At 67.8% G+C, this 16,919-nt stretch overlaps 1 protein-coding gene across 2 annotated transcripts; it reads left to right on the forward strand.

Moving 5' to 3' along the window:
• The first annotated feature begins 171 nt into the window (after positions 1–171).
• On the forward strand, positions 172–13,988 carry KCNN1 (potassium calcium-activated channel subfamily N member 1). Of its 2 annotated transcripts, none has more exons than XM_085562259.1 (10): positions 172–382; positions 5,097–5,194; positions 6,636–7,046; positions 7,124–7,219; positions 7,374–7,792; positions 9,782–9,923; positions 10,602–10,712; positions 11,122–11,249; positions 12,386–12,455; positions 13,206–13,988. In XM_085562259.1, the coding sequence occupies exons 3-10, from the start codon at positions 6,693–6,695 to the stop codon at positions 13,653–13,655; spliced, it is 1,770 nt and encodes a 589-aa protein (XP_085418385.1). In that variant the 5' UTR covers positions 172–382; positions 5,097–5,194; positions 6,636–6,692; the 3' UTR covers positions 13,656–13,988. The 2 variants fall into 2 exon arrangements, with proteins under 2 accessions (XP_085418385.1, XP_085418386.1); XM_085562260.1 differs by lacking the exon at positions 172–382 and adding an exon at positions 867–992.
• The last annotated feature ends 2,931 nt before the right edge of the window (positions 13,989–16,919 follow it).

Here is a 16,919-nt window from a genome sequence, read left to right on the forward strand (position 1 = left end):
GCACCGGGAGACTCCGGGAAGCCCCGGGAAGCCCCGGGAGACTCCGGGAAGCCCCGGGAAGCACCGGGAGGCCCCGGGAAGCCCCGGGAGGCGGCGGGGCGGGTGCGCGCGGCTGCGCGTGTGGAGCGGCATCGCAACGGCGCCGCATCGCCGCCCGCAGCCCCCGCGGCCGCCGCCTGCGCGCTGGGGAAACCGAGGCACGGCGCGGCCGGGAGGGGCTCGGCGGCACCGCGGAGCCCTTGTCCAGGCTCGCCCCCTGCCCTCGGTTGTGCCACCGGAACCCGCCGGGATCCCGGGCTCGGCGCCGCACGTGTCGCCGCCGCCGGGCCATGGTCAGCGGCGGCAGCGCCCGAGGGCAGCGGAGGCCGGGGGCTGGCGGCAGGTGGGTGAAATTGCGGGAGGGGGTCCGCGACGGTGGGGACCCCCCGTCCGCTGCACGGGGGCTGCCGGTGCTGGGGAAGCCCGCGGCTCGCGGGAATCCCCGCATTCCCGGGAATCCCCCGGCTCGGGAGGATCCCCCGCCCGCGGGAAGCCCCCGGCGCAGCGGCGGGGGGCTGCCCGGGGGGGGCTGGGGAAGGGGAGGGGGCAGCACGGGGGGGGCTTCCCCGGAGGTTTCCCGGTGTTCCGAGGCTCCGGAGTGTCCGGGGCCTGCTCCGCCTCCCCCGGTGCGGCGTTGGGGCAGGGGGGGCACGGGAGGAGCCCCCGGCGGTGACAATGAGGACGCGCGGGGAGTGACAGCGCCCGGCTAAAAATACCGCGGGCTGCCGCCCACCGCCAGCGCCGCGGCCTCAAGGTCACTGCCCCGCCGGAGGGGACGCGGGGGCGTGGGGCGGGGAAGCCCCGGTCCCCCCCTCCTCCCGCACGCTGCCGTTGTCGCCAGTGCCGCTCCGCCGAGCCGAGAGCCGGCAGCGCCCGCCGCCCCCGCGGCCCCGGCACGTCCCCGCCGCCCCCCGGCGCGCCCAGACGCTCCCCGTAGCACGGGGCCGTGGCAAGTGAGCGGGCGAGGGGGTGGCAGCGGCGAGGGGGACACCCCGGGGTGGCCGCGAAGCGGGGGGGACACCCCGGGGGTGGCAGCGGAGGGAATCCCGCGCGTGGCGTTCCCCGGTGTGGGGGGTGTGGGGACAGCGGGGATGTCCTGTACTGGGGGCGGACGGCTGTGGGGACAGCGGGGACAAAAGGAATGTCCTGTCCTGGGGGAGGACGGCTGTGGGGACAGCGGGGACACCCTCCGTGCGGGTGTGGGGACAGCGGGGATGCCCTCCCTTGGGTGTGGGGACAGGGGGGATGCCCTCCCTTGGGTGTGGGGACGAGGGGGACACCCTCGGTGCGGGTGTGGGGACAGGGGGGATGTCCTGCCTGGGGGGGTTGTGGTGTGGGGGCACTGGGGCCGCCTTCCCTGCGGTGTCTGTGGTGTGGGGACATCAGGGACACCCTCCCTGCGGGGTTCGGCTGCTCGGGGCACCCCCGGCTGATGGAGTCAGGGGATTTGGGGGTCCCCGTCCTTGGGGACAATGTGGCTGCTGTCACCAAAGGCGTGAGCAGGGCTGAGGGCTTGGTGGCGCTCGGGGCTCCCCCGGTTTCGGCCGCCAGCCGCGGGGGTGGCCCTGCTGGCACAGGGGAGCGGCAGCGATGGCACGGCGAGGTGACACCCGTCTCAGCGCCCACCAAAAGCAGGGGGACCCCGTGCCACAAACGCGGCTGCGACACCGCGGTGGCACGTCCACCGGAGGCGGCGGGCCCCGGGGCCGCTGCCGAGCCCGGGGGGACACCGGGGGCTCCGGGCGGGTTCGGGCACCGCGTGGCCCTCGTGGCTTCGACGTGCGGGGCGCAGCCGCCGGGGCGGCGACCGCGGGGACACACGGGGACCTTGCCGCCCCTCGCGACCTTCTCGGTGACCTTGGCCAACCTCTGGGGACCCTGCGCTGGGTGGGCACCTCGGGGACCCCTCCTCAGCGGAGGGGACCCCCGCCCTGCGCTGGGGACGAGGGGCTCCACCAGGGCGTGGGCGAGCTTTGGGGGACCCCCGCTCGCCGAGGGCTTTGTGGCGCTGCCGGGGGCGGCGGCGACCCCCGCGGGTGGCCCGGGCGGGGGTCGGCGGTGGCCCGGCGGGGGCAGCCAGGCGGAGCGGCTTTGTCCTTTCGGCTGAGCCGAGCGCGTGGGGGAGGCGCAGGGAGAACCCGGCGCGGTGGCGGCTTTGTCTGGGGACGCCGGCGCGGTGGCGGCCAAGGGGGGGGCGTGGGGAGCCCGGAGCCCCCCGCTGCACCCCCCGGGACCCCCCAGCGCAGCCCCACAACCCGCGGGGCCCCAGGCAGGTACGGTGCTCCCCGGCCGCGCGTCCCTCCCGAGGCGGCGGGATGGGGATGGGGTCCCCCCCCTGAGTCGGGGGTGTCGCGGGGGGCATCACGGCTGCCTCTGCCACCCCTGGGGACATCGGGGCTGTGGCCGTGTCCCCGGATGCTGCGGCGGTCCCGGGTGTCCCGGCGGGGCTCTGCGGAGGGATTTGCTCGGGGAGACCCCGGCGCCAGGCGGGGATTCCCCGGCGTCGCGGCGGGGCCGGGGAGCTTCGGGTGTCCCCGCGTGTCCCCGCACGTCCTGTGCCACCCCCCGCACTGTGGGGGACACGCGGGTGCCACCGAGCCCGATCCTGCGTGGGGGAAGCCCCCCCAGCGCCGTGCGCTGCCCCTCTGCCCCCGCCCCACCGTGCCACGGGGGGACCCGGGGGTCGCGGGTGTCGCCACCCCCGGCGGTCTCCCCGTGTCACGGTTGGGCTGCGCCGTCCCGCTGCTTTTTGGGGAGCCGCGTGGCCTCGTCCCGCTGCCTCTGGGCCGTTCTGTGCCCCCCCAAAGCACAGCGAGCCCCCGGCCTGCCCTGGCCTCGGGGGGCAGCGGCGGCGCCGCCCCCGGCCCGCCCCTCGCCCGCGGGTGGGCAGCGGGGCCGGGGGCTCCCGCGGGCTCCGCCAGCTGCTCCCGGCCTGGGACATATGGCCGGGGCTTGGCGGCGGCCGAGCTTCGGGCACGGCCGGGGGGTCTGACGCACTTGGTGCCCCCCGCCCAGCCCCGGGCCGCGGTGGCGACCGGCGGGGAGCCCCGGTGACCCCGGGGGGGTTCCCGCAGCCCTGAGCACCCCGAGCCCGCAAACGGGGGCTGCTCCCCGCTGTCCCCGCGGTGCCACCGGATTCCTGCCTCCCCCGGCGCGGTGCCCGGGCAAGAATCAGGGAGTGGGGAAGGAAAAAATCACCCCGGGAGCTATTTTTAACCGCGCCCTCCCCTCCCCTGCAGTTGCTCCGAGGCAGCGCCGCCGCTCCGGGCCACGGGGGGGGCAGAAGGTCCCCTTGTCACCTAGCTGCCACCCCACTGTCACCCCGGGGCGCTGGGCAGCCCGGCCGTGGGGTGTCCCTGCCCTGGGAGGTGTCCTTTTGGGGATCTCCCTGTCCCTTTTGGCGTTTCCCTGACCGTTTTGGGTGTCCCTGTCCCTTTTGGGGTGTCCCTGTCCTTTTAGGATCTCCCTGTCTCTTTTGGTGTTTCCCTGACCGTTTTGGGATCTCCCTGTCCCTTTTGGGGTGTCCCTGTCCTTTTAGGATCTCCCTGTCCCTTTTGGGGTGCTCCTGTTTGCTGTCCCCACCCGAGGGTCCTGTCCCAGCGGGTGGCATCTGCAGCTCGTGGTGTCCTGCTGCCTGTCACGTCCCGGAGCAGGGACACTGGTGGCCGTGGCTCAAGGACACACGGTGAGTGTGGCCCTGGCATGTCCCCATCCCTGCCTTGGGGACAATGGGGACAGTCAGGATTGGCCTGGACATGCAGCCACCAGCCAGGGCGTGCCCCTGGGGACAGAGTCAGGGACAAGGGACAGGGGCAAGGGACAGGGGACAGGGACAGGGACAAGGAACAGGGACAAGGAACAGGGGACAGGGACAGGGACAGGGGACAGGGACAGGGGACAGGGCCAGGAGCCTTCCCGGGATGCAGGGATCCATCCCTGGGGATGCTCGGGCAGGGGGAAGATGGATCCGGGCCCAGCGGTGCTTCATTAAATATTTACTGTCCCCAGCCCGCGGTGGCCTCACCCACCCCCGGCTGAAGTGACCAAAAACTTTTCCGGGCTCTGGGGCCTGGCAGAAGGGTCCTGGAGGGTGGGGGGAACATTCCCCCTCCGTCCCTGCCCGCTGCGGCTTTTTCCCTCCCCAGGCCGAATATTAAAAAGAAATCGGAGCCCATTTTCCTGCGAGAAATTTGGCAGAATGGAGAGAAAACGATCCGGCCCTGGAGGGGAGCCAGGCCCGGCCGCACACCGGGAGCAGCTGCCCGCTGGAGCCCGGCCCCGCTCCGGGGCTCCCGGGGGACCGGGCCGGGCCGGGTCCCGCGGCCCCGCCGCCCCCGGGAGCCGCCGTCCCCTCCCGGTGCCCGAAGCCGCCGTCCCCTCCCGGTGCCCGAAGCCGCCGTCCCCTCCCGGTGCCCGTGCTGTGGGTTCTTGGTGCAATAGGGCCCCTCGTGCTTTGGGGATTTTCATGCAGTGCAGCTCCTCGTGCAATGGGGTTTAGTGTGACAGTCCCTCGTGCCGTGGGGACACGGGTGTGACACAGCCACTCGTGCCATGGGGACACGGGTGTGACACAGCCACTCGTGCCACGGGGACACGGGTGTGACAGTCCCTCGTGCCGTGGGGACACGGGTGTGACAGTCCCTCGTGCCGTGGGGACACGGGTGTGACACAGCCACTCGTGCCACGGGGACACGGGTGTGACAGTCCCTCGTGCCGTGGGGACATGGGTGTGACAGTCCCTCGTGCCGTGGGGACACGGGTGTGACACAGTCCCTCGTGCCGTGGGGACACGGGTGTGACACAGCCACTCGTGCCACGGGGACACGGGTGTGACAGTCCCTCGTGCCGTGGGGACATGGGTGTGACAGTCCCTCGTGCCGTGGGGACACGGGTGTGACAGTCCCTCGTGCCCAGCGCTCGCTGGTGCAGGGGACAGGGTGACCCCCGGGGGTGGCACTGCCAGGGCAGGACCCTCATGGGCTGTGGCAGCTCTGGGGGTCCCTGCCCTGTCACTGGGGGATTTGGGGACCCCCTAACGCCGCGTGTCCCTCGGCCAGGCGTGGAGGGAAGCCGATGGCCCCGGGACCCCCAGACCGGCCCCGCTGCCCCTGACGGCCCCGGGACCCCCCCGGGCGGCCCCGGGGAGCCCCAGCAGGTACGGGGGGATCCGAGGGGGGGCTGCCACGAGGGGCTGGGGGTGGTTTGGGGTACACTGGGGATGGTTTAGGAGGCACTGGGGATGGTTTGGGGTGCACTAGGGATGGTTTAGGGCGCACTGGGGGTGTTTTGGAGGGCACTGGGGGTGGTTTGGGGCGCACTGGGGATGGTTTGGGGCGCACTGGGAGTCTTTTGGGCGCACTGGGGGTGGTTTAGGGGGCACTGGGGGTGGTTTGGGGTATACTGGGGATGGTTTAGGGGGCACTGGGGGTGGTTTGGGGTACACTGGGGATGGTTTGGGGCGCACTGGGGGTGTTTTGGGATGCACTGGGGATGGTTTGGGGCGCACTGGGGATGGTTTGGGGCGCACTGGGAGTCTTTTGGGCGCACTGGGGATGTTTTGGGGGGCACTAGGGGCCATGGGGGGGGTCTGTACTGCTGGGGGCACACGGGGGGGGTGATGAATTTTGGGGTGCAGCGAGGCCGAAGGCTGCGGAGGGGGTCCCGGGGGGTGCTGCGGGGCTGTGATGGGGAGGGGGCGGTTTTGGGGGGGGTCGGGGGATTCCTGGAGGGGGCGGGGGGCGCTGGGGGCGTGGCCAACGGAAGGGGGCGTGGCCAAGGGCGTGGCGCGGCGCTGGTCAGCGGGGGCGGGGCTGCGCGGGCCAATCAGAGCGCGGGGATTGCTCGGGCCACGCCCCCGGCCCCGCCCCCGGCGCGCCGGTGCCGCCGCCGCGCGCCCCCGGGACCGGTTCGGGCTGCGGCGGCGGCGGGACCCGGCCCGGCCGGCAGGGCCCGGGCACGGCAGGTACCGGGCACGGCGGGGCCGCGCCGGGGCAGCGGGAGCCGCGGCGGAGCCCCCCCGGCTGCCCCGGGAGCGGCGGTGCCGGAACGGCGCGGTCGGCTGCTCGGGGGCGGCGGGGACGCGCAGCCGCGGCTCCGGACCGGAGAGGGGACAGGGGACAGCGGCCACCGGGAGCGGCGGGTGGACGCGTCCCGGCGGCCGTGTCCGCAGCGGAGGGGGCGGGACACGGTTCCGTGGGCAGGACACGGGCACGGGCACGTCCCCACGGACCGGGCACGGACACGGGCGCGGGCACGGACGTGTCCCCGCGGGCCGCGTACCCGTGGTCACGGTCTGTCCCCGCCGCAGGCAGGACACGGCCACGTCCCCCACGAGCGCCACGCGTCCCCCGCCGTGGGCGGGACACGGATCTGTGGTCACGGCGTGTCCGCCACGGGCCAGACACGTCCCCACGGGCAGGACACGTCCCCCGTGGACAGGACACGTCCCCACAGATAGGACACGTCCCCACAGCCGCCGCGGCCCCCGCACCGCTCCGGGAAACAGCCCCGAGGCCGGGCGGGACGCCGGTTTCCCCCGTGTCCCCATCCCCAGTCTCCCACTGACGGGTCTCCCCCGCGTGTCCCCTGTCCCGCAGGTCGCCCCCGCGCCGCCGAGCCATGCGGGATCGCCCGGTGCCGTCGCCAGCAGAGCCATGAGCAGCTGTCGCTACAACGGGGGGGTGCGGCGGCCCCGGGGCCCCCCGAGCGCCGCCCGCACCCCGCAGCCGCCGCACCGGGACCCGCGGCCCTGCCCCAGCCCCGGTCCCCGCGTGGTGGTGTCCCGGCCGGAGCGGCCCGGGGTGGCCGAGCCCGACCCCGCCGCGGCCCCGCCGGTCCCGGGGGCGAGCGAGGAGCGGCGGAACCAGAACATCGGCTACAAGCTGGGCCACCGGCGAGCGCTCTTCGAGAAGCGCAAGCGCCTCAGCGACTACGCGCTGATCTTCGGCATGTTTGGCATCGTGGTGATGGTCACCGAGACCGAGCTGTCCTGGGGGGTCTACACCAAGGTCCGGGGGGGTTCCCGGCACCGGGCTGGGGGGCTCCAGGCTCCCACCGGGCTCACGGTGCCTCCGTGCCCCCGCAGGAGTCGTCGTATTCGTTCGCCCTGAAATGCCTTATCAGCCTCTCGACCCTCATCCTGCTGGGGCTCATCGTCATGTACCACGCCAGGGAGATCCAGGTGAGCCCCCTTCAAATTACCCAAAAAACCCCCCTCAAATTACCCAAAACCCCGTCAAATTACCCAAAACCCCCTTCCAAAAATGACCCAAATCCTCCCAAAACCCCCCGAAATCCCCCCAAACCCCCTCATCCACCCTCCCACCACCCCTCAGCTGTTCATGGTGGACAACGGCGCCGACGACTGGCGCATCGCCATGACCTCGGAGCGCGTCTTCTTCATCGTTCTGGAGCTGCTGGTGTGCGCCATCCACCCCATCCCCGGGCAGTACCTGTTCACCTGGACGGCGCGCCTGGCCTTCACCTACGCCGCCTCGGTGGCCCACGCCGACGTGGACATCGTGCTGTCGGTGCCCATGTTCCTGCGGCTCTACCTGCTGGGCCGCGTCATGCTGCTGCACAGCAAGCTCTTCACCGACGCCTCGTCGCGCAGCATCGGCGCGCTCAACAAGATCAACTTCAACACACGCTTCGTCATGAAGACGCTCATGACCATCTGCCCCGGCACGGTGCTGCTGGTCTTCAGCATCTCCTCGTGGATCATCGCCGCCTGGACCGTGCGCGTCTGCGAGCGGTGAGCGGTGGTGGGGACGGGGGGATGGGGGGGATGCGGCTTTTGGGGTGGGGTGGTCCCGTGTTTGGGTTTCTGAGGGGAGACACAAAGGCCACTCCTTTTGGGGTGTGGGGTGGTCCTGTTTTGGGGTTAGTGAAGAGTTCTGAGGGGGGATGCGAAGGCTGTGAATTTTGGGGAGGTGGGATGGTCCCGTTTTGGGGGTAGCAAGGGGTTCTGAGGGGGAACGCAAAGGCCGCTGGTTTTTGGGGTGTGGGGTGGTCCCGTTTTGGGGTTATTGCAGGGTTCTGAGGCGATTCTGAGGGGGGACACAAAGGCCACGGTTTTGGTGTCCGGGCTGTCCCCGCGGTGTGTCCGCCTGTCCCCGCGGTGTGTCCGCCTGTCCCCGCCGTGTCCCCGCCCCTGCTGGCCCCGAGCCCCCCCAGCCCCCCGGGGTCGTGCATTAACCGCTGTTGTTTTCCCTCCCTGCCCGCTCTGCTGCTTGCAGGGACAAACTGTGAGTGACCGCGGGGACTGTCCCGAGTGACCGCGGGGACCGTCCCGAGTGGCCCCAGGGACCGTCCCTTGCCCCGGGCTTCTGCTCCCCGAAACCCCCCGAATTTAGGATTGGCTGCGGCCGGGGGGGCTGGGGGGCACGGAAAGGGGCCGGGAGCCCTTTTCCCCTTGGAACCTCAGCAGCCGCTCTCTGTCCCCTCCCCGCTGTCCCCTGCCTTGGGGACATCCCTGCTGGCTTTGGGGGCACTTTCAGAGGGCCCCACAAGGAGCTGGCAGTGTCCAAAGGGTTTTTTTTTCCTCCTGGGATCCGATTTTTGTAATTTCCTCCTGTGTCTGCACGTTTTGGGGTTCCTGGGGGGGAGTGCCGGGTGTTCCTTGGGAATGCAGGTCCCGGGAATTGTCACTGTGCTGTGCCCACCCTGTCCCTGCCGTGTCCCTCGGTGCCGGGTGAGGTTCCAAGCCCAGACCGGGTTGGGAAGCAGCAATCCTAAATTCCTGACACTTGACACCCCACACCCCCACCTCAGCTTGTTCCTGTCCCTTTCCCCAATCCCATTTCCCTTTCCCCAATCCCATTTCCCTCTCCCAATCCCATTTCCCTTTTCCCCAATCCCATTTCCCTTTTCCCCAATCCCATTTCCCTTTTCCCCAGTCCCATTTCCTTTTCCCAATCCCATCTCCCTTTCCCAATCCCATTTCCCTTTTCCCCAATCCCATTTCCCTTTTCCCCAATCCCATCTCCCTTTCCCAATCCCATCTCCCTTTCCCAATCCCATTTCCCTTTTCCCCAATCCCATTTCCCTTTTCCCCAATCCCATTTCCCTTTTCCCCAATCCCATTTCCCTCTCCCAATCCCATTTCAATTTTCCCAATCCCATTTCCCTTTTCCCCAATCCCATTTCCCTCTCCCAATCCCATTTCAATTTTCCCAATCCCATTTCCATTTTCCCCATCCCATTTCCCTCTCCCAATCCCATTTCAATTTTCCCAATCCCATTTCCCTTTTCCCCAATCCCATTTCCCTCTCCCAATCCCATTTCAATTTTCCCAATCCCATCTCCCTTTCCCAATCCCATCTCCCTTTCCCAATCCCAGTTTCCTCTTTCCCCCCCCATTTTCCCCGCTTGTCCCCGTCCCCCTTTCCCGCTTGGCCGCTGCTCCGTGTCCCCCGGCTGGGCTTGTCCCCACCCTCGGGGACAGGGGGGTGGTGGCACCACCGTGTTTGTGACATCGGAATCTCACAGTGTCCCCCTCTGTCCCCACGGCGGTGGCCTCTGGGGCAGCCCGGTGACATCGCCGTCCTGCGTTTCTGGGGACAGCGGTGCCACCCGGGGGACACAGCCTGGCCATGGGGTGTCCCCATGGTGTCCCCAGTGCCGGCCTGGGGACAACACCACAAATCCACCGCGATGAGCACACGGGGAGGGAGGATTTGATGGCCGCGGTGCCAGCGGTGCCAGCGGTGCCAGCGGTGCCAGCGGTGCCACCGCCCCGCAGGTACCACGACAAGCAGGAGGTGACCAGCAGCTTCCTGGGGGCCATGTGGCTGATCTCCATCACCTTCCTGTCCATCGGCTACGGGGACATGGTGCCACACACCTACTGCGGCAAGGGCGTGTGCCTGCTCACCGGCATCATGGTGAGGGACACGGGGACAGCCAGGGGACACTGACAGGGGACATGGGGACACAGGGACACGGGGACAGCCAGGGGACACTGACAGGGGACATGGGACACAGGGACACGGACAGGGGACAGCCAGGGGACACTGACAGGGGACATGGGGACACAGGGACACTGACAGGGGACATGGGGACACAGGGACACGGACAGGGGACAGCCAGGGGACACTGACAGGGGACATGGGGACACTGCCAAGGGATGACACGGGGACACTGACAGGAGACATGGGACACTGCCAAGGGAGGACATGGGGACACTGACAGGGAACAGCCAGGGGACACGGGGACACTGCCAAGGGACAGCCAGGGGACACGGGGACACCAACAGGGGACACAGGGACACTGCCAAGGGACAGCCAGGGGACACGGGGACACTGACAGGGGACACGGCAGGGACACCGTGTGGGGACAGGCGAAGGGACACCACGAGTGTCCCCTGCCTTGGGGACACAGCGAGGAGATTTCCCACCTGGGGATTGTCCTGAGCTCCGGACCGAGAGGCGAGCTGGGAATTCGGGGTCTCCACTGAGGTTTTGAATTTTAATTTTTTAACCCCAAATTGACCCCAAAACGCCAGTGAAGGACAGGAGCAAACGCTGTCCCCTCTGTCCCCTCCGTCCCCGCTGTCCCCGCAGGGCGCCGGCTGCACCGCGCTGGTGGTGGCCGTGGTGGCCCGGAAGCTGGAGCTGACCAAAGCCGAAAAACACGTCCACAACTTCATGATGGACACGCAGCTCACCAAGCGGGTGAGACCGCCGGGCTCGTCCCAGAAAATGGGGAAAATCCCATTACAAATGGGGGGAAATCATTAAAACAGGGGGGAGAAATCCACTGAAAGCCATTAAAATGGGAAAACCCCCATGAAAACTGGGAGAAATACATTAAAATTGGGGAAAATCCCATTAACACTGGGAAAAAGCACATGAAAACCAGGGAAAAATGGGGAAACCCCATTAAATCTGGGAAAAAGCTGAATAAACTGTGGAAAATGCAATTAAAACCAGGAAAACCCCTATTTGAAACTGGGAAAATTCCCATTAAAACCTGGAAAAAAAGAGGGGAAAACCCATAAAAACCAGGGGAAAATGGGAAAAACCAGGAAAAATCCTATTGTGAAGTCCATCCATGGGCGATTCCCGGGATTTGGGGCTGCAGGTGAAGAACGCCGCTGCCAACGTGCTCAGGGAAACGTGGCTCATCTACAAGCACACCAAGCTGGTGAAGAAGATCGACCACGCCAAAGTTCGGACCCACCAGCGTAAGTTCCTCCAAGCCATCCATCAGTAAGTGCCGCCGCTTTTCCTGCTTCCTTGTCACCCCCCGTCCCCAAAGTGTCCCCTCCCGGGTGGGTGACAGGCGGGCCCGGGGGTGTCACCTGCCTTTGGTCTCTTGTCCCCTGGTCTTGTCACTGTTCTTTGTCCCCTGTCCTCCATTCCAACTGTCCCGCTCGCCTGGCCTTGTGCTGTGTCCTGTCCCTGTCCCCATTCTTGTCCCTTGTCCTCTGTCCTGTCCCTGTCCCTACTTTTGTCCCTTGTTGTCTGTCCTGTCCCTGTCCCCATTCTTGTCCCTTGTCCTCTGTCCTGTCCCTGTCCCCATTCTTGTCCCTTGTTCTCTGTCCTGTTCCTGTCCCCATTCTTGTCCCCCAGCCTTGTCCCCACTTCTTGTCCCCATTCCTGTTTCCCTGTCCCCCATTCCCACTGTCCTTGTCCCCTATCCTCTCTCTTTGTCCCCATCCCTTGTCCCTGTCCCCCAGCTCTGCTGTCCCCCATCCCTGTCCCTGTCCCCCGTCCCTGTCCCTGTCCCCCAGCTCTGCTGTCCCCCATCCCTGTCCCTGTCCCCCCGTCCCTGTCCCTGTCCCCACCCCCTGCTGGGGACACCAGACCTGTGGGGTGACCCCCGGGCCCCCATCTCCAGGGTGGGCTGTGGGGGTTACCGGGGGTGGCCTGGCTGGGACAGGGGTGTCCCTTTTGGGTCCCCTTTGGGGTCCCTTTGGGGTCCCTTTTGGGGTCCCTTCGGGGTGGGGGTGGTGACACTGCTGCGCTGTCCCCTCGGAATTAACCCTTTGTTTTGTGTCCCTTGTGCCACCCCGCAGGGCTCAAAAGTAAGTGTCCCCTCCCCTCCCTCCCAGCTCTGCAGGGGATGGGGGGGACACCCCAAAACTGCGGTGACCCCCCCGGGGGCTGCTCTGGGGAGGGGCTGCTGGGGGTGACAGAGGTGACAGGGGTGACAGAGGTGACCGGGGTGACAGGGGTGACAGAGGTGACAGGGGTGACAGCAGTCCTGGGGGTGACAGAGGTGACAGTGTTCCCGGGGGGGTGACAGTGTTCCCGGGGGGGTGACAGTGTTCCCGGGAGGGTGACAGCGCTCCGGGGCGGTGACAGCGCTCCAGGGTGTCCCCAGGTCACCGCTGTCCCTGCAGGCTCAGGAGTGTGAAGATGGAGCAGCGCAAGCTCAGCGACCAGGCCAACACCCTGGTTGACCTGGCCAAGGTGAGGGGACGGCTTTGTGGGGTCACAGCTGCCCTGGACCCCTGGATCTGTGGGGTCACAGCTGCCCTGGACCCCCGGATCTGTGGGGTCACAGCTGCCCTGGACCCCTGGATCTGTGGGGTCACAGCTGCCCTGGACCCCCGGATCTGTGGGGTCACAGCTGCCCTGGACCCCCGGATCTGTGGGGTCACAGCTGCCCTGGACCCTCCTGGGCCGTGCCTGACCCAAACCCCTGTTGTTCTAGTTTTTGGGGCTGTCCCTGACCCCAAACCCCCGTTCTGGTTTTTGGGGTCCATCCCTGAGCCCAGACCCCCATTGTTCTGGTTTTTGGGTCCATCCCTGACCCCAAACCCCCATTCTGGTTTTTGGGTCCGTCCCTGACCCCTGTTCTGGTTTTTGGGTCCATCCCTGACCCCCGTTCTGGTTTTTGGGTCCATCCCTGACCCCCGTTCTGGTTTTCGGGGCTGTCCCTGACCCCCGTTGTTCTGGTTTTTGGGTCCATCCCTGACCCCCGTTCTGGTTTTTGGGTCCGTCCCTGACCCCCGTTCTGGTTTTTGGGGTCCATCCCTGAGCCCAGACCCCCATTGTTCTGGTTTTTGGGTCCATCCCTGACCCCCATTGTTCTGGTTTTTGGGTCCATCCCTGACCCCCGTTGTTCTGGTTTTTGGGTCCATCCCTGACCCCCGTTCTGGTTTTCGGGTCCGTCCCTGAGCCCCGTTCTGGTTTTTGGGGCTGTCCTGCCCCGAGCAGACGCAGGCGCTGATGTCGGAGCTGTTGGCCGAGCTGCAGGAGCGCCACGAGGAGCTGGAGAAGCGCCTGGGGGCCCTGGAGGCGCAGCTGGAGGCGCTGGGGCTGCGCCTGCTGGCCCTGCCCGGGCTGGTGAGCCAGGCCCTGGGCCAGCCGCGGCCACCGGGGCCGGCGGGGACAGCGGGGACACCGGGGACACCGGGGCCGGCGGGGACAGCGGGGCCGGCGGGGACACCGGGGACAGCGGGGACAGCGGGGACACCGGGGACAGCGGGACTGTCACAAGCACCGCGGCCACCAGGAACACCGGGACCACCAGGGACACCGGGACCACCGGGGACACCGGGGACATCGGGGACGCCGCGGCCGAGCGCGGCCACCGCCCCCTGCAGCCCCAGCCGCGACCCCCGCGCCGCCCCCGACAGCCCCCGGCCCGCCTCGGACAGCGGCTGAGCGGCGGCGGCACCGGCGGCACCGGCGGCACCGGCGGCACCGGGGGGCACCGTTTGTCCCCTCGTGTCACCTCGGGCAGCGGCCGCGGGGCGCTGGGGTCACCCCCGTGTCCCCTTCCGTCACCTGGGACAGCGGCTGGCGGTGAGGGGGGGACACGGGGGTCCCTCTGTGCCACCTCTGCCACCTCACGGGACAGCGAGGGGGCGTGGGGACACCCCAAGGTGGGGACACCCCAAGGTGGGGACACCCCAATGTGGGGACACCCCAGTGTGGGGACACCCCAAGGTGGGGACACCCCAATGTGGGGACACCCCAGTGTGGGGACACCCCAATGTGGGGACACCCCAGTGTGGGGACACCCCAATGCGGGGACACCCCAGTGTGGGGACACCCCAGTGTGGGGACACCCCAGTGTGGGGACACCCCAATGTGGGGACACCCCAATGCGGGGACACCCCAGTGTGGGGACACCCCAGTGTGGGGACACCCCAATGTGGGGACACCCCAGTGTGGGGACACCCCAGTGTGGGGACACCCCAATGTGGGGACACCCCAATGCGGGGACACCCCAGTGTGGGGACACCCCAGTGTGGGGACACCCCAATGTGGGGACACCCCAATGCGGGGACACCCCAGTGTGGGGACACCCCAGTGTGGGGACACCCCAATGTGGGGACACCCCAGTGTGGGGACACCCCAGTGTGGGGACACCCCAATGCGGGGACACCCCAGTGTGGGGACACCCCAGTGTCCCCTCTGTCACCCCCCCCAACTTTGGGCTGTGCATAATGGGGGGGGGGGAGGTTGGGGACACCCCCAGACCCCTTTGTGTCCCCCCACGCTGTGAGGGCAGTTTTGGGGTTTGGGGGGTCTCAGAGCCCTTTGTGCCCCCCTGTTTTGGGGTTTGGGGGGTCTCAGAGCCCTTTGTGCCCCCCGGTTTCGGGGTGCGGGGGGGTCTCAGAGCCCTTTGTGCCCCCCTGTTTTGGGGTTTGGGGGGGTCGCAGAGCCCTTTGTGCCCCCCGGTTTTGGGGTTTGGGGGGGTCGCAGAGCCCTTTGTGACCCCCTGTTTTGGGGTTTGGGGGGGTCGCAGAGCCCTTTGTGCCCCCCTGTTTTGGGGTGCGGGGGGGTCTCAGAGCCCTTTGTGCCCCCCGGTTTTGGGGTTTGGGGGGGTCTCAGAGCCCTTCGTGCCCCCCGGTTTCGGGGTGCGGGGGTCCCCGTGTTTATCTCTGGCCATCGTGTGGCCGTGCCCGTAGCTTTGTTCTGGAAAGCTCCGTATAAAAACCTCCTGCGTTCACTGTGCTGGGCCCCCCAAAACCCCCCCAGGGCCCCCCCAGATCCCCTCGGACCCCCCGGGAACCCCCGGCACCCCCCAAACAAGGGGAGCCGAGCTGAGCTTTTTTGGGGGGGGGCTGGGAGAGGGGAGGGGACGGGGGGGACAATCCAGGAGCCCTGAGCGGTTTTGGGGGGGTGGGTCTAAAATTTGGGGGCAGGGTGGGGGGGCTCGGAGGGGGGGAGGGGGAAGAGAGACCCCCGTGGTGACCCCCAAAATGGGGGTGGGGGTGTATTTTTGGGGGGGGGAGGGTTTCTCCATTCCTGGCTCCGCCCCCAAAGTGACCTTGGAGACGTCACCTCTCTGTGCCTCAGTTTCCCCCAGCTGGAAAATGGGGGTGGGTGGGTTTGGGGGGGCACCCCTGGATGCAATACTGAGCCCATCCCCGACCCCCGGGGTGGGTCAGGACCCCTCCCCACAGCCCTGGACCCCCCCCGGGCCCGGTTCTGCTCCACCCGCGGAGTTGGGGGGGTTTGGGGGAATTTGGAGTTTTTTGGGGGGTTTTGGGGGGGGCTGAGGCGCAAATTAAAGGAGCCTGAACTGGACGTGTCGCTCTCTGCTTGACCTGGAGGGTCTGGGGGGATTTGGGGGGCTTTGGGGGGATTTGGGGCATTTTAGGGTGGTTTGGAGGAAATTTTGGAGCGGTTTTGTAGGGATTTTTGGGGTGTTGGGGAGGATTTTAGGGGATTTTGGGAGATTTTTAGGATTTTTCGGGTGGATTTTGGGAGATTTTTGGGGACTTTTAAGGATTTGGGGGGATTTTTGTGATTTGGAAGAGAATTTAGGGGGTTCGGGGGGATTTTTGAGGTTTTGGAGTGCATTTGGGGGGTTTTGAGGTTTTGGAGCAGATTTGGGGGGATTTTTGGGGTTTTGGAACAGATTTGGGGGGATTTTTGAGGTTTCGGGGCGGATTTTGGGGGACCCCTGACCCTTTTTGGGGCCCCGCGGCCCCAGAAGCGTTGGGGACGCTCAGGGGGGTGGCCCCGTGGTGGCCCCGTGCGACAATCGGGGGAAACTGAGGCTGTCAGTGATTAACGCGCGGTGCCCGGCGGCGGTGGCACCGCTGGTGGCACCGCTGGTGGCACCGCTGGTGGCACCGGTGACACCGCTGGTGGCACCGGTGACACCGGGGAGCAGCCGGGGGACATCGCGCTGTGCCCGGGGGTCGCGTGTGTCCCCTCCCCATGCGACGGGCAGGTGAGGGCGGTGGCGGGGAGGGGACAGCGGCCATTGTCCCCCGGGGCTGGCAGGGGGACAGGAGGGGACACGGGGTCCCTGAGCGTCACCCGTGGCTGTTTCCCAGCCAAAGGTGTCCCCAGAGGTGTCCCCAGAGGTGTCCCCAAAGGTGTCCCCAAAGGTGTCCCCAGATGTCCCCAAAGGTGTCCCCAAAGGTGTCCCCAGGTGTCCCCAGAGGTGTCCCCAGAGGTGTCACCATGGCCGGAGGTTGTGTCCCCAAAAGTGTCCCCAAAGGTGTCCCCAGAGGTGTCCCCAGGTGCCCCCAAAGGTGTCCCCAGAGGTGTCCCCAGGTGTCCCCAAAGGTGTCCCCAGGTGTCCCCAGGTGTCCCCAGGTGTCCCCAAAGGTGTCCCCAGGTGTCCCCAAAGGTGTCCCCAAGTGTCCCCAAAGGTGTCCCCAAAGGTGTCCCCAGATGTCCCCAAAGGTGTCCCCAAAGGTGTCCCCAGGTGTCCCCAAGTGTCCCCAGATGTCCCCAGCTGTCCCCAAAGGTGTCCCCAGCTGTCCCCAGAGGTGTCCCCAGGTGTCCCCAAAGGTGTCCCCAGGTGTCCCCAAAGGTGTCCCCAGCTGTCCCCTGAAGCGTCACCGCCGCCGGACGATCCATCCCGTTCCCGGGCCAGCGGAGCCGCGACAATCGGGGACATCCGGAGCGAGCCGGGGACAGTCGGGGACACCCCCGAGCCACCCCCACCCCTCGATTCGG

This window comes from Lonchura striata, chromosome 28 (genome assembly GCF_050655825.1).
Source record: "Lonchura striata isolate lonStrDom1 chromosome 28, ASM5065582v1, whole genome shotgun sequence".
NCBI classification, from domain to species: Eukaryota; Metazoa; Chordata; class Aves; order Passeriformes; family Estrildidae; genus Lonchura; species Lonchura striata.